The sequence below is a fragment of the Rattus norvegicus genome, chromosome 7, assembly GCF_021556685.1.
Source record: "Rattus norvegicus strain SHRSP/BbbUtx chromosome 7, alternate assembly SHRSP_T2T, whole genome shotgun sequence".
NCBI lineage: Eukaryota > Metazoa > Chordata > Mammalia > Rodentia > Muridae > Rattus > Rattus norvegicus.
Genome location: NC_141540.1, coordinates 123455635 through 123480562, shown reverse-complemented (window position 1 = coordinate 123480562; position 24928 = coordinate 123455635). Strand labels below are relative to the sequence as shown.

Genomic DNA, 24928 nt, shown 5'->3' with positions numbered 1-24928 from the left:
ATCTGACCACTTCCAGGGAGTCCAAAGGAGAGCGGGCGAGTATCTGTAGACTTGTGTGTAGAGAACAGCAAACCTAGGAGCACCGCTGGCCCTTGATGACCAGGGACTCCAGCCCAGCTGGAGACATAAATATGCAGACACCATTCTCCTAAAGTCACGAGATTCTGACAGACCACAGTTGTTCTCATGGCTGAGAACATATAAACAGGGCACAAAGCTAACAGTGCTGGCAGGAAGAAGGTTAGCAGAGCATCCAGTCTTTTCCCAAGAGCTGGAGACAGAGGAAACTCATTACAGCACACAGTGTGTGACATCCCTCACGTGTCTGCACTATTACCTCACAAGGGTTCACTTACCTGATGCAGGAAAATCGAGCTTGCATCGGTCCATCCTCCACTGAGGCCAAAACCTCTGCTTCCCTTTGATCATGTCATATGTGACACAGACAGGTAGAGATGAGGGACCAAATAGGATGTCCCACTGCTGACCCCAGGTATAAGCACCAGGCACGTGAAGCTACCCTCACGGGTCCAGGAGCCAACCAGGAGGAACCCAGCATCTGACTCTGTCAGTGAACTGAGCAAGTTGTCTCCCCAACCCCCTTTCTGACCAGGATCAATTCTAGTGTCCTGACTCCCACACAGGTCTCCTTTCAGGCCACGTTGGGCCTCAAGAAAGACCCCTGTCTTGGCCCCAGTCTATGGAGCAGTTCTAGGGAAACTGGGTTGTGCAGAGCCAAGGTTCATGGACAGGAAGAGGAAGAGTAGTGTGGAGGCTTCAGGTCAGCAATCAGCATGGAGTCACCCAGAGGCCCTAGCAGTGGTGAGTACAGAGGTACCCTGGGCAGCAGAAAGGGGAGACCCGAGTACAGTCCTAGCTGTTGGGCTGCATGGTGTGGTCTGTGCTCATCCCCTACCTACATCCTGCCACACTGATCGTGCAGCACAGAGAGGCTGACTGGATTGCACGGGGACGCCTAAGCCTTAGATCTGCAGAGGCGGGGATCCAGCAAGGACAAGGCCTGCACTGTCACTGGCCCTAGTGAATGATGAGCGGCCATGTGTGGGGTGCCCAGCACTGCCCAGCACACGGGCATCATTGTTAGACAGCTCAGAGTCATCTTTCTGCTTTCCCCATGGCTGCCTAACCTGACCACGGGCCTCAGGCATGAGGAGGAAATTACCTTACCTCTCTCCATGTGGAAGACTGTTGCCAGGAGAGACTAACCCACCATGAAACAGAGGGCGAATAAGACTCAGAGGCCAGCATGTGACATCCGGGGCCAACGTAGGGACTTCCCAAGATCCTCAGACCATTTCTAAGCTTCCTCACACTGGGTCTGAGAAATCCCATGTTGTGCGTCTTGCTGCTGACCAACTGGATGACCACAGACATGTACTGAAGATGTCGCATGCTCCAGCTGCCCTGCCACACTGGGCCTCACTCACCCACAGGGACTAGGGCTTCCCTCTCCCCTGGCCCTTCCTCTGCCATAGGAGCTCTACCTGCCTTCCCCCACTGCCCTTCCCTTGCCTATAGGTGCTCCACCCTCTTTTCCTCAAGGCAGGAGACATCCTCCCACTGCACACACACCCAGAAAAGCCACGGACTGGATGGCAGTCACCCCTCATGTCCTGCCGACCAAGAGCTCCCTTAAGGTCTAGAAGGTCTCATTCCTCTCTAAGGCAATGTTCTCAAGCTCCCTCGGCTCTGCATGGGTAGCATACCAGACGATTGTTCCACAGGCAATGATCAGACCATCCGTCTTGAAGCAGGGGTCCACTGGACATCTGCCTACCGTGCTCAGCCCAACAGAATCACAATGCTCAGCTCTAGTAGGAACTGAACCTCACTGGCCCCTCCCTACACTTGACCAAACAAAACACAGGATTGGCCCTGGAGGCAGAGGACAAAGGACAACCCTGGCTCTCCTTTATAAGGGGACAGGCTCCAAGCTTGGGACTCCCTGATCCTAGGTGCTGTATTGAGTGTTGGTCATTGGTCTTTGGGAGCCTGGGCAGCAGCAGGGCAGTCATGGAGCTGCTGAATGGGACTGGCCTGTGGCCCATGGCCATATTCACAGTCATCTTCATATTACTGGTGGACCTGATGCACCGGCACCAGCGCTGGACTTCTCGCTACCCTCCAGGCCCTGTGCCGTGGCCTGTGCTGGGCAACCTGCTGCAGGTGGACCCCAGTAACATGCCATACAGCATGTACAAGGTGAGGGACTTAGTGGTGGATGGTGCATGGGGTTATGGTGTCCAAAGTGGCAAATAGTGGGGGTCGAGCCACAAGTCAGACAGGGATCCGGGTCCCCAAGAGGGGGGAGGCTTAGCAATGTTTTTGTGGCAGCCACTGGAAATTTCTAGGGCAAAGTCTCGGGGGACAAAGTCCAGGAGGTGAAGGGGGATGGGACAGCAGTGTTCAGTCTCTTTGGACAGGACAGCAGCCATAGAGGTCCCAGTTCCATTAGGATCCTTTCAGAGAGGAGGTGCTGTGAGGTCTACTACACCGTGCCAGTCAGGACCCTGAGCAGAGAGAAGGCTTGTGGCTGCCTGAATCTCTTGGTACTGTGTGTTCTATGGTCTCCCTGCCCATCTCAGTGAATCAGAGTTTCTTCAAGTGTGCTGAGACGCTAAGATGTCCCAGAATATTTTTCTTGCTCTGGCAAGGTCACAGCTGGGGTGTCCCATCTACTGTGATTCCTTTGCTGCACTTAAAGGGTAAGAGGCCACAGTGGTAGGCATCCTCAGGCTGGGGATGAAACTCACTGAAGAACATTTTTCCAGGATATATGAGGACCAAGGTATGACAATAAGCAATACATACACACAAATATGCATATATAAACACACACACTCACACACACACACGGACACACCCAGACACATGTACATACACATATACACATACACTCACTTATACAAACACATACACACACATGGACACACATACACACGGACACACATACACACGGACACACATACACACACACACACACATGGACACACACAGAGACAAACATACACAAGGACACACCCAAACACACACACAATCACTTTCACATATACAAACATCCCTGGGTAAACATACACAAAATGCACACACACACACACACATACACACATATACACACATATTCACATTCACATATACGAACATGCATGGGTAAACATACACAAAACAGAGAGAGAGAGAGAGAGAGAGAGAGAGAGAGAGAGAGAGAGACTGCCTGTGCACACTCACACTTTGACAATGTTGTGCACTGAGCCTGGTTCTATGATCTGTCAGGACCTCCCCTTCCTATGTGCTCTGTCCCTCTACTTCAGCTTCAACACCGCTATGGTGACGTGTTCAGCCTGCAGATGGGTTGGAAGCCCATGGTCATTGTCAACAGACTGAAAGCGGTGCAGGAAGTGCTGGTGACTCATGGAGAGGACACTGCTGACCGCCCTCCAGTGCCCATCTTTAAGTGCCTGGGTGTGAAGCCCAGATCCCAAGGTGAAAGGCCATGGGGAGGGTGGAGATCGTTTCAGAGATATGGCAAGGAGCAGAGGAAGCATGGGCATCAGTGTGGGTGGGAATGTGATACTCAAGGAAAAGTCACTGAAGCCCAGGACGACAGCCCAGAAGGCATGTGCTGGCCTGGGTTAGCTCATGGCCAGGACGGACCAGAGAAGAGAACTGGGGAGAGCAGGAGGCAGAGTAGCTCGGCATCCTTGGTCACACACAGATGTGTTTGCAGGTGTGGTCTTTGCATCTTACGGGCCTGAGTGGCGAGAGCAGAGGCGATTCTCTGTGTCCACCCTGCGCACCTTCGGCATGGGCAAGAAATCCCTGGAGGAGTGGGTGACCAAGGAGGCCGGCCACCTCTGTGATGCCTTCACTGCCCAGAATGGTGGGTGATGGGTGAGGAATGCAGGTGTGCACAGGGAGATATGGGCAGTCCATTGATTTGCTTGTATCTCCACTCCATCTCCACTCCCAGGGCGGTCCATCAATCCCAAGGCCATGCTGAACAAAGCCTTGTGTAATGTGATCGCATCCCTCATTTTTGCCCGTCGCTTTGAATATGAAGACCCTTACCTCATCAGGATGCTGACACTAGTGGAAGAAAGTTTGATAGAAGTCTCTGGTTTCATTCCTGAGGTGAGAGGTTCAGGGCAGCCTACAGAGCCACTTGTGTGCGGTCCTTCTTCGCTGGGGGAAGCTGTGTGCCAAGGCTGTGGGAGAGGTCAACTGCAGGAGGACTGGCCTGTTGACAACTGTTGGATGACAGGAGTGGAGAAGTGAATCAAGATCAGGATTTCCAGACAGGGAGAGACATGGGCCCTCTTTGTGCCTGAGAGACGGAAAGTCAGCGCTTGTCCCTGGGGTAGAATAGTCCTTCTATTCAGCTGGGGCTGTGAGAGCCTGTAGGTGGCGCTTGCAAATTTAACAGTTGAGGAGGAGGCAGGTGATGGGTGGGAACAACCAGGCTCTGGGAAGGAGGCTGGCACCTGAACCTGGTCCAGGTGAGTACCCAGCATCCCTAGCACCGAGGGGCCAACCAAATGGTGAGTGGGGAAGGATCCGGGCAAGCAAGCCTGCCACCTGAGTTTGATGTCTGGGACTCATGTAGGATAGAGACAATGGACTCTACACATTGTCCCATCACTTGTTCCCACACACCGCGGCACAGGAGCCCCATACACGATCATGATTCACTAATAACTGATTTTGTGAAGAGGAAGCTCTGAGACTTCCCTCTGTGTCTCTCACAGGTTCTTAACACGTTCCCAGCACTGCTGCGCATCCCAGGGCTGGCTGACAAGGTCTTCCAAGGTCAGAAGACCTTCATGGCCTTCCTGGATAACCTGCTGGCTGAGAACAGGACCACCTGGGACCCTGCCCAGCCACCCCGAAATCTGACTGATGCCTTCCTGGCTGAGGTGGAGAAGGTGATTGGCAGCCCAAGGAAATGGAGCCAGGGGCCAGGGGCTGAGGCCCTGTGAGCTGTGAGGCCAGAGGCATGGGGTCTTGTGTATCACCAAGTGTCTCAGCCCCTGGGCTGCTCTGGGGACAATGGGAGGCCATGTTGGGACTTCCTCTCCCTACTGAGCCCATCCTTTCTGCCTGGCCAGGCCAAGGGGAATCCTGAGAGCAGCTTTAATGATGAGAACCTACGCATGGTGGTGGTTGACCTGTTCACTGGAGGGATGGTGACCACCTCCAGCACACTGACCTGGGCCCTACTGCTCATGATTCTATACCCGGATGTGCAGCGTGAGCCTGGCTGGGGCTGGGAGGGAGGTAGAGGCACACTCTCCAGATGACTTGAGACCCTTGTGGCTCTCAGAGCTAACTTAACCCAAACTCCAGTGCTGCTCACTGGTATCTTTCTCTCATGGACTCAGCCCTTAGCATGGTTGTAAGACATGGAAGTCCCCAGTGGCTGTTTCACTGAGGAGATGCTGTCCCTCCAGGCAGAGTCCAACAAGAGATTGATGAGGTCATAGGGCAGGTGCGGTGTCCAGAGATGACAGACCAGGCCCACATGCCCTACACCAATGCTGTCATCCATGAGGTACAGCGCTTTGGGGACATTGCTCCATTGAATTTGCCACGCATCACGAGTTGTGACATTGAAGTGTAGGACTTCGTCATCCCCAAGGTAGGCATGAACCTGTCACAATTCCATCAAGACCCACTATCAAACAAGGACAGGAGAGCTCAAGACCACTACATCCTATTCCTAATGTGCTCACAAGAACCAGAGTGCATGCAGGTTGCAGCCATGGAGTCTTGAAACAAAGAGAATTGTCAAACGAAAATGTCCAAAGTACACTCGGAGTGCTGCACACAGGGATAATGGCCAGGGTGACACCCATGGGAGTTCTGTTACAGGGTCCTCGAAGGTGCTGGGAGGCTCTGTGGTTGAAGTTGAATGAGGGAACCCAGTGTGTGCAGGAAAGAAGTTATGCGTGTGATCCTGGGCACCAGGGTCTCGGCAGTGCCACCCCTGTCCATCTTCATGCCCTGTGCCTTCTGCCAGGGGACGACCCTCATCACCAACCTGTCCTCCGTGCTGAAGGATGAGACTGTCTGGGAGAAGCCCCTCCGCTTCCACCCTGAACACTTCCTGGATGCCCAGGGCAACTTTGTGAAGCATGAGGCCTTCATGCCATTCTCAGCAGGTACCTCTGGGGGGCCTGACTCCCTGTCTATTCCCAGGGTGGCTGGGAGGGTGGAGCTCCAATCAGGCCCCAGACTGACTGAGCCCCTGTCCCACCACAGGCCGCAGAGCATGCCTTGGGGAGCCCCTGGCCCGCATGGAGCTCTTCCTCTTCTTCACCTGCCTCCTGCAGCACTTCAGCTTCTCCGTGCCGGCCGGACAGCCCCGGCCCAGCACCCTTGGCAACTTTGCTATTTCAGTTGCCCCCTTGCCCTACCAGCTCTGTGCTGCGGTACGGGAGCAAGGACACTAATTCCAGTCCAGCTCTACAGGGCAAGCTGAGCCACGTTTAATAAACCAGTCTTGAGGCTGCTGCTGTTTTCTGCTTCGACCCCAGCCCTGTCTCTGCTGGGTCCTCACACCACCGTCTCCAACCAACTTTGTCACCGGCCTCATTCCTCTCTAGAGACAACCTGAGTGCTGTGCCGTGTGCTAAGCCTGGTCCATGGGCACAGGCTGCATGTTCAGCACTCAAGAGCCCAAATCAGGAGGATTGTGTATGTGGAGATTTCCTGGGATATACAGCAAGGCCTAGGTCAGCCTGGGCTATACAACACGGACAGCCTGGTTAAACCAAACCAGAGCTTTGAAGAGGAAGTGCAAAGAAGACAGACAGGAAGGAAGGAGGGAGAAAGGGAGAAGCAAGGAAGAAAATGAAAATGTAGGCTGTGTTCAGGAGTAACAACTTACCCTGTGTTACCCACCAAGGCCTGCCACTGGTGACCAGGGTGGTGACAGACTGCAGGCAGAGGTCAGGTCTCCATGGGTCTCAAGGACAGATATAACAGGCTTCCACTAAGACTCAGCAATGCTCCTGTCTGCAGACATGACATGGTGGTCCCCAAGACCCCCATGAGTGCCATGAGTGCCTGGAAAGGCTCCCAGGGACAGGAAGGCTGCTGTCCTCCCAGTAGTGACTGCAGAGAAATAACAGAAGAAAAGCAGCAGCAGGCAAAGTGACAGCAGAGCTCAGGGTGTCTGCACACTCACAGCTGTTTGTCAGATATGTCAGAGGGTTGGACTCCCAGTCACCAGTGTGACTCAGGCTGAGGACACATCCCACAGGGGACTTCAGTGAGCCTCACTGTCCAGGGGCTTGGTGGGTGCCACAGAGATGAGCACCCCATGGCTACCCCGTCTCCACAAGCTCTAAGTCACACTCAGGCAACCAGGGGTCCACTTGCCCAAACCCCTGCTGCAGGTGTAAATGGTGCCGCAGCTGTGCAGAGACACTGCTGTCAGTGTGTCATGGCTCTCAGGCAAGGTCTCCCTCAGCCTGACAGGACTCAGGCCCTTGTCCTGGAATGTGCAGACAGAGCTCCCCCAGCTGAGGTTGCTCTGCGGCCCTGGCCACACTCCCTGCCACACCAGGCAGCTTGATGCGTTCATCTGAGCATCGTTTTATTTTATTTCAGTCAGGCATCTCTAATATTCACCAGTGTTACCATTCGATTTCCTGTGGTGTTGGGGATCGATCCCAGGGCCTTCCGCTCCAGCAGCAAGGACCAGTGAGCCACCCTCAGCTCATTCTCCTTACAGCTCGGTGCTGCGAGTCATGCCTGGTGTGCAGCCACTACTGCAACCCCTCCACAGATCACTGCATCTGCTAAAATGTCACTCTGAACCCCAGGAAAGCAGCTCCTCCTTCTGTCCTCTGCACCACCCCCACAGTTCATTCTGCTTCTGTTTCTGTGACTTGACAGAGGGCAATCGCACCCTATCTTCCTGTGACTGACTTTAGACTTCAAGGCTCCCACATGTTCAGCAGGCGTCACACTAACTCTTTACAGACAAACCGTAGGAGTGAACGCTGCTCACCCAGAACTCACTGGTAACTCTCTGGTTTCAATTATGGTAGATAATCCTGGGATATCTGAGAGAAGGGCTCCCATTCGAAGAACTTTCATAGACGTATTCTGTTTCTTACAACTCTCGTTCGTTATTCCTGTTAATCTCTTGCTGCCCCTGATTTATAAAATAAATATCATGCTGTGTGCATACTTTTAAAGCCTATAGAGGCTGGGGAGATGGCTCAGAGGTTAAACACTTTTACTGCTCTACCAGAGGACCCAAGTTCCATCTCCTATATCTACACTGGGACTCAGGCAAATGCAACTCTACCTTTAGGGGACCCAATATCCTTTTCTGGTCTCAGGGGGCACTAGGCACCCATACAAGTGTAGTGAGTGCACACACACACACACACACACACACACACACACACACACACACACAAATTAAACTCTAATAAATTTTTTTAAAAAAAACCTTTTTATTATGATTTATTTCTGGGGTCACAGCATGAAGGTCATATTTTATTTTCTCTTTTTCTTTTCTTCTTCTTTTTTTAATCCACTCATCTGTCAGTGGATTCTTGTGTTTCCTCTTTCAACCAATATGAATGATGCTCCTGTGGTCATGGGTTTATAATTATCTCCTTGGCATCCTTAAACTTCTGTGTGTGTGTGTGTGTGTGTGTGTGTGTGTGTGTGTGTGTGTGTGTGTGTGTGTGTATGTATGGTCATGTGTGTTTGCGTGTTTTGTGTCCATATCTGTTTGTGTTTATTTAGGGGAATTCACTTATACATTTGCTCATAGGGACCAGAAATCCATGTCTGGTGTCTTTGTCTGCCTTACCTGTGCTCCTGTGTGAACATATCATACAGCTTCACCTTGGCTCCTCTGACCATCCAGTGGTCAAAGACCCACAGCCCTCAGTGACTAGTGAAGATAGGCTCTTAGCCAAGTGGAACAGAAATTTTAATAAACAGAGGTGACATCTTTGAACCTGGCTTAAGCACACTAAAGTGCTTTTCTGTGAGCTCCATCTCAACTTGGCATTAGTCACCCTCCATTGGTACAGGTGTTGACCAGAAAGCTCCCTCCCTCTCTCGCATCTAGTCTACATCTAGTTTTCCTCTAACTTTAATTTTTTATTTCAATTTTTGTTATGCTAATGTTTGAACTGGGCTCAGTTGCATCCTGGTGAGATGCTCTACCTCTGAGCCACATCCCCAGTCTTTAGTATGTGGCTTTTGGGTGTGTGTGTTTGCTTTTCCGTGCTGTTTTCCTTCACCTCACCCTACCTTTCAAATGGTTGACTAACAAGCCTGTGTGGGTAGAGCAAAAGACAGGAAAAGAAGGGATGGATACTTTGTTCCTAAAAGCCGATAGGGAGTTTGTTGAAGCTGCTGTTGGACATCACCTACATGGTTTTTAGCAGCAGGCTTGTTTCTCCCCCTCCCCTCTCTCTTTTCTCATTTTTGGCTATTTTGTTTATAAAATACTGTCTAAGCAACAGAAAGAAATGCAGGAAGAATTAGAGAAAAGATTGTCTGAGTAAATGGGAAGAAATAGAGGTGGAAATAGAGAAGCTTGGGCAAAGAAAGGAAGAACATCAAGAAAAAGAAGAAATAGGTCCATCCCCTGAGACTGAATCTGAAGAGTTTTCCCCAGGTAGAAAGAGGGGAAGGAACTGTGTCAAAGGGCAGCCTAGTCAAAGAATTGAAAAAGCAGAAGAATGGTCAGATGAGACAGCTTTTTTCAGGAAACAGGGTTAAACCTACAGCACCTTTGGGAGGGCAGGCTGTCCTTAGTCAAAAAATAACCAACAGTGTTCCCAGCACTTATTATACAGCATATGCCTGCTAGCAAGGATAATCCACATGGTTACAATGAAATAGTATGGAGTCCTAAAGAAATGAAGGACCTAAAGCAGTTAAAGAGGCAATGATGTCTTACAGGATGCACTCACCATATGTGAAACATTCTCTAAATAATTGTGCTACTCAAAATAGAATTAATCCCCAATACTGGAGGGAATTGATAACAGCTATACTAGAGGCTAGTCCTCAATTGTAATGGTTGCCATGACAAGGAGAAGAAGCCAGGAGTTTGGAACAGCACAATAGAGCAAGGGGGAATTAATATAGTGAGAGAACAGTTGATAGGTGAAAGTTATTATGCTGATATACAAGAACAGGTCCACTTTGAAGATGCAATCGTAGAACAAGGTCATTTAGCAGCTTTAAGAGCTTGGGACAAAGTTGAAATCCACACCATTTACCAAAATTATACAAGGCTCCAGAGAAGCCTTTACTGATTTTTTTTCACAAAGATGGATCTCAGTAGTAAATAAGACTGTCGCAGACCCTGATGAAAGACAGGTATTGATAGAGACCCTAGCATTTGAAAATGCAATTGCAGAGTGTAAAAAGCCATAAGACAACTGAAGGCATGGGCAGTGCCCATAGATGAATGGATAAAGAATATAAATGATACTGGTTCTAACTTATGACATGCTAATATAGGTCAAGGAATAGCTAGAGATCTCTGATATCAAAAGGCCTAGTGCTTTAATTGTGGGAAATATGGACATGTGAAACCAAATTGTGAGCAAGGCATCTCTAAGAGCAATGGTTTTCAAAATATAAATCGAAAAGAAGGTCCAGACTTATAGGAGTATGCAGATGATGTGGCAATGAACATAGGCCCAAGACAGATATACAAGGCAATTGCTCACCATTAGGAAATGATAAGGGGTTGCTAGCTTGAGGCCCCACAGCAAAAGTATGAACCATTTCCCTGAAATAACAAATAAGAAGAAAAATACTCAACTAAGTATTGCAGATCTAATTCATGCTACTAAAGGCAATGCCTCTCTAGACTTGGCCATAGATTAACATCTTACACTATCCCCAAAAGTCCTGTGTTATAAAATATCTACTGTGTGTATGGTCCTTTGCCCTCAAAAGATAGTAGGAATGGTCTTGGGAAGGAGCAGTTTGACTTCCCAAGGGTTTATTGTGCATCCAAGAATTATAATGAAGATTTCAAAAGAGAAATTAAAATACTGGCTTAGGTTAAAGAGAGAGATGGAATTTAACACAGGTGATAGAATTGCTCAGCTGTTACTATTTACTGTTATTATTTGTTTCCCTATATCAAAGGCAAAGATGCCCCAGTGGAAAGACCAGGAGGGTTTGGAAACACTGGAAAGCATGTGTTCTGGGAAACAGTTGTTAGTGATCAGAGGCCAAAATTAAGGTTACAAGTGATTGACATTGGAATAGAAGGTTTGATGGATACAGGTGATAATGCAACTATAATTTCACATAAAAAAATTACTAATCTTGGAATTCAGAATGGCTACTTCAAAAGGTTTATACCCAGATTCTCAGGATTGGAAATATCTCAGATAAAGCCAAGTGTGTGATGGAATAAATGTGTGAGACCAGAAGGCCAATAGGAAAGTTAAGGCCTTTAGTGGCTGACATGCCCATAAATTTATGGGGACAATATTTATTACAGCAGTGGGGAGCTCAGGTTAATATTCCCTCAACACCAGAGACAATTCTAAAGTAAAGAGTGAGCTGCTTCGGTGGAAAGTATTGAAAAAATGTGAGCCAGAACAATCCCAGACTGTGCAGGTTGTCCAAAATCAGGGTAGAACAGGGATTGAGTTTCCAAATTTATATGGGGGACTGCTCAAATCATACCAACAACCTACCTTTAAAATGGTTGACTAAGAAGCCTGTGTGTATAGAGCAGTGGCCCTTAACTAAAGAAAAAAAATTACAGGCACTTGAGCAGTTGGTACAAGAAGAGCTGGAGGTTCAGCATACAGAAGAGTCTACCAGCCCATGGAATTCCCCCCATATTTGCTATAAAAGAAGAAATCGGGGAATGGAAAATATTAACAGATTTGACAGTGGTGAGCAGAGTAATCCAACCAATGGGTCCATTACAGCCTGGAATTCCTTTGCCTTCTTCACCACCTAAGGCATGGCTTATGATAATAATTGGTTTAAGACTGCTGTTTTACTCTCACATTACAAGAGCAGCATAATGAAAAATTTGTCTTCACTTTGCCTACATATATAATATACAACCTGTAAAAAGATATCAGTGGAAACTTCCTCCACAAGGATGTTAAATAATCCAGCTCCTATGCCAATTTTTTTTGTGCAACAACAGATAGAGATAATTCATAGGCAATTTCCTCAATCCGTTAATTACCATGACATGGATGATATTTTGTTGGCTGACATATGTGCAGATACTTTAGAGAAAATGTTTAGTGAAACAAAAGAATTTTACCTTTTTGGAGTTTGCAGATTGCTTCTTCCTGTAAAAATCAAAAAACAGAGATGAGATTCCATCCACTATCTAGGTTATGAAATAAGTCAACAAAAAAAGTCAACCACAGAAGGTACAGATCAGAAGAGATCAGCTGCAAACTCTTAATGATTTTCAAAAATCAATGGGAGATGTTAATTAGATACAGCACCCCCACTGGATTAACTACTCATAAGTTAAGTAATTTGTTTCAAACATTACAAGGAGATTCAGACTCAGTCCATGACAGCTAACAAAGGAAGCAGAGAAAGTGTTAACTTTAGTAGAAAAAGAGACTACAGGGATCATATTTGGATTGTATAGATCCCAAACTGGACCATGTTTTAGTTATTTTTGCCTTCTACTCATTTTCCTAGTTGGCTCATTTGCAAAGTGAAGATGGTATTTTAGAACGGATCTTCTCAGCATACAAAGTAGCTGTTAAAAAGAAAAGAGAAAGAATTAAAGAACAACAACAAAAAAAAGCTTTTACAAAAAGCTACATTTGGCACCTAATGTGGCAAGCTGATTGAAGGAGAAAATAAAAACAAAACACTGAAAGACATGTGGCCATCATTGTGGCTAGGCAGAATGGGAGGCTTGATTCCAAGAGCAGTGGAGCAGAGAGTACAGAGCTGGAGAGAGTAGTTGTAGGAGAGAAAATGAGAGTATTAGGACTCAGTAGTAGATAGAAGTAAGGCCCAGGAGACAGAAGAGTAGAGTCAGAAGACAGTTGATGCAGGAAGAAAGAAGACTGAATAAGGTTAGAGAGGAGAAGAGTGAAAATAAGGGACACTTGAAAGTGAATAGGCTAGCAGACTGAGAAGACAGTTGGCGACAGTTGAGATAGAAGAAGCTGAGCTGAGCCAGAGAAAATATTGTGAGGAGACAGATAAAAGAAGGACCCATAAATAAAGTATCGATAAGAATATAAAGGAAAAAATAGGAAGCAAAAAGCAACATCTGCAAAAACAAAAACAAACAAACAAAAAACCACTACAATCCCTACAGTTTCTGCTTCAGCTTCTGCCATCACTGTCCCTCCCCAGAGTCACTATTGATCCAAATGTTTGTGTCACAGCGATACACCACCTCTTCCATTTATTTCTGCATTCCTTTCCTCTTCCCTTCCCCTGCCCTTGCCTTCCTCATGTTGTTGGCAGCTTAGCGTTCCTCTTTGACCCTCCTTTCATCTCTGTACCTTTTATTTGATTCCCATTATTTACTTTGGGGATCAAGTCAACATCTTTTAAAACTCATTATTAGGGTGTGTACACGGGGTTGGGGGAGTGCCACAGAGTGCATATAGAGAGGTCAAAGGATAACATCCGGGATTCAGTTCCCCTCTTCCTCCTTGCTGAGGCAAAGCCTCCCTTGCTGTTTCTGCCACACTACATATTCCAGGATAGCTGGAGAGGAAGCTTCCAGGCATAAACCAACACCTTAAACTTACAAAAACCTTATCTGAATAACAAGTTACCTTCTGTAGTATACAGATCTGGTGCTTCTCATCTCTCCCCCCTCCCCCACTGTACTTTCATTGCCACAGGCTATTTCTATGTTTTATACACTAGCACTTTTACTGTGTTCTTACTGTGCCCTGTGCTTTTTTTCTTCTGTCGCTGTGAGTTAACTGGCTAGTATCACTTCATTTCAGCATGGAGAGCTCCCTCCACTGCCCCTTGTATGCCAAGTCCACTGACAATTACCTTCAACTTTTATCTGGGAATGACCTGCTTTCTACTTCCTGAAGGATACTTTTTTCTTAACGAAGGCAATGTGGACGATGTTCTTCAGGATTTGCATGTGTTGTCCTGTTGTCTTCCGGCCTCTATGGTCTCTGATAGGAAATTAACTGTTAATCTCAGGATGGTCCCCTTGTGTGTAAAGGGTGAATAAAATCTCTACCCTGCTTTTAAAATTCTCACTGCAGTTCCCTCTGTCTTCGGTGTCCCCAAGAACCATCTGTGGCTCATTGAGGTCCCTAATCCCTCTAGCAGCACAAACTAAATCACAGTGGGCTCTCTCTGGGTGCTGGGGAAGATGACCAGATTCTGATCTCAGATTTGTCAGGGCTGAAGCCTTGTCCTCAGAGTCCCGCCTCCTCATTGCAGATCTCCCTCCCAGGAAGATCTCCCCCTCCTCCTCAGATCGGTCCCACCTCCCAGGAGTGGATCTGCCTCCTCAGAGTGTTGCCCTCCAGCTCCGAGTAGAAGCCTCCGCCTCCGCCTCCTCCTCCTCAGAGTTGCTCCTCCTCCTCTTCCCCCGCCTCCTCCTCTCCCCCCCCCACCCGCCTCCTCCCCGCCCCTCCCATCTCCTCCTTCACCTCTCCCCACCTCCTCGAATTTGCCATTCTCTTCAGAGTTGCTGCTCCTCACAGCTCCCCCTCCACCTCTGAGTGGATCCTCCTCTGAGTTTCTCTTCTTCCTCAGAGCTCCTCCTCCTCCCGGTCCTGCAAGGCTCCAGACTTCTCGACTTGGTTTCAGAAAGCACCGGTAAAGGCAATGGTTGAGGGTCTGCCCATTCGCTGCGAAGGGAGTGTGAGGCGAGCCTCAACCCCAAGCTCCAAAGCCGGGGCTACCTTAGTACTGGAGCTTGGCAGTCCCTCCCCTCTGGGCGGGGCTGGAGTAGGCAGAGGGGAACCCCGGGGCTTCTTGTAGCTTGAGGGAGGATGGAATAAGCTGTTTTCGCTTGTCCCCGGCTGAGGCTAAGATGCCAGAAACAACTAGAATCTGATAAAGGGCAGGTTTTGGGGGGCTCACCCCAGAAGTCCCGGAGCTGGGGAACCTGCTTTATAACCAGGCTTCAGGGCTGAGGATCTCTGTCATACAGTGAGCAGGGTGGAGCCTGACCCTGGACCTTTGCATAACTTGCCCTTTGTATTCTGGTCTTCATGGGGACAGGCAGTACCTAAGCAAACCAGACCTCTCTCCGAAGACCCTGCTACTTGCCCTTTGGGGCTCACGGGAGGTGGGGAAGGGAAGATAGGGATAGTTGGTGGACCCTGGACCCCACCAACCTTGCTTGCATTCTCTGGAGCTGGGACGCTGTTGTCAGTGATTGGCTATCTTAGAGGACCCATCCCCCATTTAGTTAGGGAAAACTAAAAGAAATTCTACGCTGGACTGGGCATAAAAATCTCAGCCCACCGGAGCAGGAGGATATCTGTGAGTTTCCAGGATGGCCTGGTCTACTCTACATGTCTCCATAGTGAGTTCCAAAACAGCAGCTACACAGTGAGACTCCGTCTCAAAACAAACAGGAAGGAAGGAAGGAAGGAAGGAAGGAAGGAAGGAAGGAAGGAAGGAAGGAAGGAAGGAAGGAAGGAAGGGAGGGAGGGAGGGAGGGAGGGAGGGAGGGAGGGAAGGAATGACCTAATGATTAGGGGAGAGGAATTTCACAGTAAACACCCACGGACCACCAACTAAAATCTACAGTTAATAGTTTGTTGTACTCTAATGTGGTTCTCTCAACCAAGCAGCCCACTGGGGTTTTGTGGGTGTCAGGGCAGCAGCAGACACTGTAACAGTCAAGCTTCCCTCACACCAACTAGAGTCCTACAGTTCTTGTCTATGTTAACTAACAGACTGTCCTAGACATCTGGTTTCCATGTCAGCTGCTTGTTTTGTGGTTTTGAGCCAGATTTCATACCTTAACCCAGGCTGGCCTCAAACTTAATACAATCCTGCTGCCTCAACCTCCCAAAGGCTGGGATTACAAGTGAGCCACCATGTGTATCTAGCCCGAAGCTTTGAAAGTACTACTGCCTCCCAGCTCTGACGGTGTGGAGGATTGCAGGGTTTTCCTGCAGGGGGTGACTATAGGATCTAGAAAGAGTTGGGGCTCCCGAGGAAGACGATGAAGCAGCTGTCCCGTTTAGCTTGATCCTAAGAACAGACATGGACGGTGCAAATAGTCCTTCAGAGAACAAAACGATTTGGAGTAATTCCTATGGGACAAAATGTTTCAAAAGAAAGTGAATGGAATGTTTTCCAAAAGCCTCAGCGGTCCGCGTTGGCAGTGACTGAAGTGGGTCACCAGCCTCTGTGCTCTGCGTTAGTCCTTTATACTGCTAGCTTGCCTGGTTTGAACCTGCCAGTTCCGTGTGTGATTTCTAAGCTCTAGGGCACAGTTGGCAAGTTCATGCTGGTGATGAATTAGAGGTTATGGCTTTGAGACGGTTGGGTCCAAGTACGTTTTTACTCAGCGACAAACCACAGACCCTTCATCCTATTCAGCTGTCTGAGGGGGAGAGAAGAGACATGCCCTGGGAGATTTGTCTCCACTGTCAGAAATGCTGTTCAAAGGGCAGAGACATCCTTTTATTCACAGAAGATACAGTTGGGGCAATGTGGCAGTTAGCGTCTTGAGCAGTTTATGCTGCTGCCTATGTCCTGACAAGCTGTGAGAAAGCAACTCTTGGCGCTTGGCGTGGCGGGGAGCGGGGAACACTCAACAGAAGACTGTGGTCCTACTAAATGGGCAGAAGAGGGCCTGTTCATTGGCTGTGCTAGGAAGCTTCTTATACACAAGGGTTCTTACTTGGAAACAAACTGTCAAAAAGGAAGTGTTCCTATTTCTAAGACAACTTTCAGGCTTCTGTCCCTTCACCATCCCGTCAGAGAGGCAGGGAGCATCGGACTATAGTGCTGCCCAGTAGAAGGATTCCTTGGCTCCCCTCTACCCCTGCAGGGTTCCTTACTCAGGGAAGCCACTCATGCAGCCCACACTGAGCCTGTGACCCTGCCGGCCTTCTCACTGCCTGTCCTGTAACTCAGCAGGCAACACTCTGGTGTTAAAAAGTAGGATCATGGGGCTGGGGATTTAGCTCAGTGTTAGAGCGCTTGTCTAGCCCTGGGTTCAGTCCCCAGCTCCAATAAAAGATAAAAGAAAAAAAAAGTAGGATCATGGGACCATGCCAGCTAGATTTAAGGTTGACAGGTCACACCAGCAGCCGCACTCTGTCACTTTGAAGTCTGCTGACAAGGCAGGCACTTTCCCAGGGCCTTGCCGGCCACATCTGTGATAGGTGAAGAGTGATGGTTAGGCCAGGGGAAGAGTTGTGCTTCTTGGACGCACTGCACTCATTTCCCTGCCTTTAGACATGGTGACAGCAATGGGAAACCAGGCAACACAGCACAGAGGGTCAACGACATTCCCACCTTTTTCATGAAAGCCTTTTGGAAATATCAGATTGTCTTCCCAAACGCATTTCTTGTCACCATCTTGGGGTTTTGGATTTATGAGTGCAATAAGCCCCCTGTCTGTCTGTCTTTATGTCTGCCTGTCTGTCTGTCAGTCAGTCAGTATAGCAGCAGGCATTGCGACTGCAAAGAGGCACCATGAGTGTTTGGTCAAAACTGAGTGTGAGTGTGTGTGTGTGTGTGTGTGTGTGTGTGTGTGTGTGTGTGTGTGTGTGTGTGTGTGTGTGTGTGTGTATTCCGTAAATGTTAATCCCCTCTGAGGCCAGATCTACTTCCTGTGTTTGAATTTTCCCTTCAAAGAGAAAGAGGCCAGGGCAGGGGACATATGTAGACTGGAGTAGAGGAGTCACTTTGATTTGGATTTTGGGAGAATTCTGATCTGTTAATATTTGGGGGGATTGAGCACAACAGCATCGTCATTTGGGGGGCACAAATGATGATTTTTTTGCTGTGTATGTGTGCTCTGTAGCTACTTATCATCCAGGGACAGACATGGTTCTCCCAGCTAAGAAAGCAGCCAGAGTTGCTAAGTGACTTCCTCAAAATTGCCAAATAATGCAGCTGTCTGGAAACGAGAAAGGAGGTGGGGCAGAATGGGGGGAGGGAGCTTGATCTCCCCCCTCGCCCCCCCCCCCCCCGGGCGATGTGATTTCCACTCAGCAACGTTGATTGTAACTCAACAAGGGAATGCTTTTTCCTGTTTGGGCCTTTGCCCACAAACAAAGGCGTTTTCATAATATGCCGATGGAATGTATCTTGGTTGCAGACAGCCGTAGTCTGGCTTAGAGGCGGTGAAGCTTTTAGGTTAGAGTGTGTAAGAAGCTAATGCTAAACTTGCTGACTCTCGGACTTGTGCGGATGGCTCGGAGAGCTAGGGTCTTCATTCTAGTGGACCTGGAGTGGACAGAGGTCTGTCTGGGTCACTAGGAAAAGCCTAGTTTCTTCTCTTTAAATTTTGATGATTGAATGAGCGAGAGGCCTGGGAGCCTTCTGCAGCGAGTGCAATCGCTAGCATTTGCCAACTGCTCGCAGTGGAAGGGTACGAGACGCATCTGAGCTGGCTTTTGGCCATCCTGTTTGATGAGAAGTGTGTGACAAAGTAAAATAGGGCCTGTGGGAGTGGGAGACACCACATAGGAGCCAAGCCAAACTCTGAAGATTGTCTGATGGCTCAGTTCATATTACCTGTACTCCTTGATTCTGTGGAGAACCTTCCTCTAGATAAGGTCACAGACATCCAAGCGCTGATTCTCCTGCTGGGGGCGGGGGAGGGGGGGAGTCAAACCCTTAATTATGGCTTTCTAATTCCCTACGCCATCAGTGGCTATTGCCCTGGGCCTACAATTTTCTGCCATTCCTCTTGAAAAGATGTTGCTCTTGGGGAGATGCAACACACAAACACACACACACACACACACACACACACACACACACACATACACACAAGCAAGCATGCACACACGCATGCACAAACAGAACTTAGAGAAGGAGGGATCTCTAAGACCAAATGCCCCTGGCCTGCCTTGAACCTTCCTTGCACTCTGCATGGTCAGTGCAGCCACTTGGCTTAAGGCAGAGGAGAAAGGGCAGCTCGGTCCCTTATTGAGTGCCCAGGGCCTGATAATGCTATCGTTCCTTGGTCCTAGGTGGCTGTAGTCGGGATTGAGAGGTGTTTCCAAAGAAACCCAAAGAGCAGCAGGGCAGCCATGAGGATGCCGACGGGGTCTGAACTGTGGCCCATAGCCATATTCACGATCATCTTCCTGCTTCTGGTGGACCTGATGCACAGGCGCCAGCGCTGGACTTCTCGCTACCCTCCGGGCCCTGTGCCCTGGCCTGTGCTGGGCAACCTGCTGCAGATAGACTTCCAGAATATGCCAGCGGGCTTTCAAAAGGTAAGGGAATTGTTGGTGGGCAGGAGAGGCCATGGTGACCCCTTATTAGAACAAGTGAGTGGTGGTGAAACTGCATGCTGGACACGGAGCTGGTCCCCAGGACAAAGCGGGTTAAGAGGCTTCTCCTGGGGCTGGGGATTTAGCTCAGTGGTAGAGCGCTTACCTAGGAAGCGCAAGGCCCTGGGTTCGGTCCCCAGCTCCGAAAAAAAGAACCAAAAAAAAAAAAAAAAAAAAAAAGAGGCTCCTCCTGAAGAGGGTGGTGCAGAACCCGAAGACTCACTGGAGTTTCCAAAGGCAACAGCTAGGAGGTGAGATGGGTCCTGGCAGCCGTCTGAGATCCAGTTAACAGGATAGGCTGTAAGGGTTGGTGGTGATGCTGGGGTTGCATTCTGATCCCAGAGCACCTGTAGTTGGGAGGCTAAAGCAGGTAGGTTATGAATTCCATCTTGAACTGCATAGCGAAACTCTCTCTAAAATGGAGACTTAAAGGCCAGCTGTGGAGGTGCTCGCCTCTAAGCCCAGCGCTTAAGAGACAGAGGTGGGCATATTTCTTTGAGTCCTAGGCTAGTCTGGTCTAACATACTGAGTTCCAGGCCCATGCTACATAGTGAAACTGTTTCCAAAAGAAATCTAACATTTTAAAAGGAAAAAAACAATCAATGCAGTGGTGGAGACTTTCACAGCATTCACAGGAGGCAAAAGCCAGCAGATCTCTGTGAATTCAGCACCAGCTTGACCTACATAGAAAGTCCCAAGCCGACCCTAGCTACATACTAAGACAAAAATTACACACACACACACACACACACACACACACTGAATGAATGAATGAATGAATGAATGAATGAATGGAAAATCGAGTCATCGAGTCATATAGGCTTCATATTCCTTTTCATTCCACTGGAGGGAAATGTTTCAAGAATGCAGGAAGGGGCACTGGAGGGTGGCTCAGTGGTTAAGAGCACTGACTGCTCTTCCAGAGGTCCTGAGTTCAATTCCCAGCAACCACATGGTGGCTATAACCATCTATAATGGGATCAATACCCTCTTCTGGTTTGTCTGAAGACAGCAACAATCTATTCATATACATAAAGTCTTTTAAAAATGGGGCGGGGCCATGATCCTAAACGAGTGTCTCTGTCAGGAAATCAAAGTTGAGAGACAGGAAGTGCTGCTCCCATCCTTTTGCTGTTTCCGATTCTCAGGCTCCCCTACATCTGTGAGGCTTAGTTTCCTCATCTAGACATGGGGATGCCAGTGGGACCAACCGGCAAATGCGTGACACCAGCAAGGTCGGAGTCCAAGGTGGTTCCCCAGACAAATAATAGATGTCATCCTTCTGTAGGGCTCGCGCTGGGTCTCCCCGCCAAGTCCTGTCTAGTACAGCTAAGCGCGGTAACCCAGGCTTGCTGGTAACACCCTCACTCCCTGCCTACAGCTGAGATGTCGCTTTGGGGACCTGTTCAGCTTACAGCTGGCCTTTGAGTCGGTGGTTGTACTGAATGGGCTGCCAGCCCTGCGAGAGGCACTGGTGAAATACAGCGAGGACACCGCTGACCGGCCACCGCTGCATTTCAATGACCAGTCGGGCTTTGGACCACGCTCTCAAGGCAAATGCAGACAGTGGCAGGAGTGGTGGGGAAAGGGAGACTAGAGAGGGCTCGGGGACCAGAGGCAGTTTGGGACCTAGTTGAGGTGGAGGAGGGACAGGAACGGAGAAAAGACAAGGAAGGCAGACAGCTAACGGGTGAGCAAAGGGTCTGACAGTGGTGGCAGTGAAGTAGCATAGGGGCAGGAAAGAGGGCGAGGTCTCAGGCCTAAGTGTGGTCCTCCAGGTGTGGTCCTCGCGAGGTATGGACCTGCCTGGCGTCAGCAGCGGCGCTTCTCTGTGTCCACCTTCCGTCACTTTGGCCTGGGCAAGAAGTCACTGGAGCAGTGGGTGACAGAGGAGGCCAGATGCCTCTGTGCTGCCTTCGCTGACCATAGTGGTAGGTGGTGGATTGGTGGGGATAGGTGGGGATAGGTGGGGAGAGACAACCAAGGTCCTGACTGGCATTTCTGCTCCCAGGATTCCCTTTCAGCCCTAACACTCTACTGGACAAAGCAGTGTGTAACGTGATCGCGTCCCTCCTCTTTGCCTGCCGCTTTGAATACAATGACCCACGCTTCATCAGGCTCCTGGACTTGCTGAAGGACACTCTTGAGGAGGAATCTGGATTCCTGCCCATGGTACGAGGGTTGGGGTTCTCTGTACCCAGATGACTTCAGACAGTAGAGTCTCTCAGGGAGATGATTGACATGCAGGAGTGACAGGAGGAGGACATTCTGGGAGGAGATGGATACACGTCAATGGGAAGGACGGGGTAGGCTAGAAGTGCCTAGAAATAGTGAGTGCCTGGGCTCCTCATCCATGTGGCAGCCACACAGGTCTGTGACATTTCCACAGTATGATGACCCTTCTGGAAGCTCAGGGCAAAGAGGAAAGTCAGAGGCTGGCAGGGAGGGACGATGTCACCTGTCTATCCTGGAGGACACTGGGACCAGGGGCTATTGCAAGTGAGCCCGGGGGCCCCCTGGCCTCTCCATTGGTCCCTCTGTGCTGCCCACAGCTCCTGAATGTGTTCCCGATGCTCCTACACATCCCAGGGCTTCTTGGCAAGGTATTCTCTGGAAAGAAGGCCTTCGTTGCCATGCTGGACGAGCTGCTAACTGAACACAAGGTGACCTGGGACCCTGCGCAGCCACCCCGAGATCTGACTGATGCCTTCCTGGCTGAGGTGGAGAAGGTGATTGGCAGCTCCAAGAGATGTAGCCGGAAGCTATGGGCTGAGGTCCTGTGAGCTGTGAGGCCAGATGGGTAGGGTCCTGTGTATCACCAAGTGACTCATGCCCTGGGCTGCCCTGAGGACAATGGGAGGCCATGGTGGGACTTCCTCTCCCTACTGAGCCCTTCCTTTCTGCCTGGCCAGGCCAAGGGGAATCCTGAGAGCAGCTTCAATGATGAGAACCTGCGTGTGGTGGTGGCTGACCTGTTCATGGCGGGGATGGTGACCACCTCCACCACACTGACCTGGGCCCTGCTGTTCATGATCCTGCATCCAGATGTGCAGTGTGAGCCTGGCTGTGGCTGGGAAGAAAGGAGGAGGAGGATAGAGGAGGCACACTCCTTAAGCGTACTTGGGACACTTGTGGCTCCCAGCACTGGTTTGACCCAGACTCCAGCAAGGATGGTGGCCACCTTACTCCCGTGGACCCAGTCCTTATCATAGAGGTAGTGGAGGGAAAGGGGAACCCTCTGCTGTTCGTTAACTGAGCGGATGCTGTCCTTCCAGGCCGAGTACAACAGGAAATCGATGAGGTCATAGGGCAGGTGCGGCGTCCAGAGATGGCAGACCAGGCACGAATGCCGTTCACCAATGCTGTCATCCATGAGGTGCAGCGCTTTGCAGACATTCTCCCTCTTGGTGTGCCTCACAAGACTTCTCGTGACATTGAAGTGCAGGGCTTCCTTATCCCTAAGGTAAGCCTGGGTCCCCCCAGTGTCTAAGTCAGTGTTGCCAGCTACCCAGTGGCCTGAGCTGCTCAGGTAAGAAGGACTGGACTTTACACAACCCAATCCTCAACTCCACAGAACCAACTTCCCCTGGGAAGTATGAGAGGAGAAACAAGAGCGACAGCTGTACACTGGAAGCCACAGCTAGAAGGGCAAGCAAGGGAAAATATGACAGAGTGGTTATAACAGCCACGACCCACAAAGACATGTGACACCGTGTATACATCTGTCGCTTGTCACATATCCCTGTCATGGCATTAATGAGAGCTGAGAAACTTCTAGGTCTGGGTTTACAAGAAAGGATCCAGTGTGTAAGGTAGAAGCTGTGCCTGTGAACATGGTGACTACAGTCTAGGAAGTCACACCCTGTCCATGTCCAAATCATGTGCCTCCTGCCAGGGGACAACCCTCATCACCAACCTGTCCTCCGTGCTGAAGGATGAGACCGTCTGGGAGAAGCCCCTCCGCTTCCACCCTGAACACTTCCTGGATGCCCAGGGCAACTTTGTGAAGCATGAGGCCTTCATGCCATTCTCAGCAGGTACCTCTGGGGGGCCTGACTCCCTGTCTATTCCCAGGGTGGCTGGGAGGGTGGAGCTCCAATCAGGCCCCAGACTGACTGAGCCCCTGTCCCACCACAGGCCGCAGAGCATGCCTGGGGGAGCCCCTGGCCCGCATGGAGCTCTTCCTCTTCTTCACCTGCCTCCTGCAGCGCTTCAGCTTCTCCGTGCCCGCTGGGCAGCCCCGGCCCAGCAACTATGGCGTCTTTGGTGCTCTGACCACCCCGCGCCCCTACCAGCTCTGTGCTTCACCCCGCTAAGGGGAGGCACAGCATCTCACTCACTGTGCTTGCTGGGGTCCTAGTGTGCAATAAATGGTTTTACTCTGAACCGAATCATCCCTGTGAGCTCTCCAGGCTGTAAGGGGCCTGAGCAGCCTTCCCGTGGACATCCGCACCCCTACTTAATCTTCCTTGACCATGTGCCCCAATGGAAGGGCTGCTCTACTGACCTCCGAAATGGCAGCCATTCTTGCTTTCACCCCTGCCCCCTCTTTTCACCCAAATTGATGATGTTTATTCATAGATGCCAACATCTGGAAGGAGGGCCAGAAAGGACTGCTGTGAAGGGTCAGTGTAAGTCACACAGATGAGGGAAGGGGCGGTGGAGGTAATGGTGGGCAGAATTGTCCCCTTTCCACTTGAGATGTTTCTCCCAGACGCCCCCATTTCAGACCCACTACACAACCAAGGCTAACTCCTCAGCCAGCATCATCACAACTTCTTATATGACGTCGCAGAGATGTAGAGAAGTCGGGGAGGCTGGAAATGACATGCAGGTTAAGTGCCCAAGGTTACCTGTTGGGTACCACATGCTTCCCTAAACGGTTTTGTGGGGGTCCAGAAGCAGGTTGCCTCCTAAGCTTCTTTGTCACCATTAATTCCATGACCCAGCAGGGATACTGGTGTCCAGGCCCATGCACAGTAAGAAAGTGACTCTAACCAGGGATGGAAGGACCCGCAAGCTTAGTGTTGACACAGACTCCCAGACCTTAGCACAACTGACTCCTTGGTAGAAGTACCATTTGGGCCATAAAACTTAGCACGTAGACAGCAGCTCCTCTCATAATGAAAACAAAGACCTAATCCATCAAATTCTATCCTGGGAAGGTCTCTTGAAGCACTCATCTTGGCTTCTTGGCTTCTGTAGTTCTCCTAGCTAACTGCTCTTGCTAACTGAAGTATGTCAACCCAGGATATGGTTGTTGGTAAAAGCTCGCCCTGAGAACAGCTCAGGACGACATTGAGGTGACCCAGTGTAGTCACCAGCCAGCTAATAAAGACCTCCTTTTGGTTTAAATCCATATCTGAGTAGTCTTCTCTGGTGCATACCTCACACCATTTCTAAAGGTTGCAACAAGATCCCTAGAGACAGACCTTGAG

The 24928-nt window shown here is 49.8% G+C and overlaps 2 protein-coding genes across 5 annotated transcripts; both read left to right on the top strand.

The window, feature by feature from the left end:
* The first annotated feature begins 1892 nt into the window (after positions 1-1892).
* Cyp2d5 (cytochrome P450, family 2, subfamily d, polypeptide 5) lies at positions 1893-6553 on the top strand. Of its 4 annotated transcripts, none has more exons than XM_087555942.1 (9): positions 1911-2223; positions 3333-3504; positions 3749-3901; positions 3992-4152; positions 4767-4943; positions 5127-5268; positions 5469-5656; positions 6038-6179; positions 6280-6553. In XM_087555942.1, the coding sequence occupies exons 1-7, from the start codon at positions 2035-2037 to the stop codon at positions 5636-5638; spliced, it is 1164 nt and encodes a 387-aa protein (XP_087412068.1). In that variant the 5' UTR covers positions 1911-2034; the 3' UTR covers positions 5639-5656; positions 6038-6179; positions 6280-6553.
* An 8148-nt stretch (positions 6554-14701) lies between these two features.
* On the top strand, positions 14702-23876 carry Cyp2d4 (cytochrome P450, family 2, subfamily d, polypeptide 4). Its single transcript, NM_138515.2, is given in 10 exon segments — positions 14702-14829; positions 19185-19433; positions 20872-21043; positions 21269-21421; positions 21502-21662; positions 22043-22219; positions 22403-22544; positions 22766-22953; positions 23386-23527; positions 23628-23876. Coding segments are annotated over 9 exon segments (1503 nt in total). The 5' UTR covers positions 14702-14829; positions 19185-19244; the 3' UTR covers positions 23807-23876.
* Positions 23877-24928: the final 1052 nt, after the last annotated feature.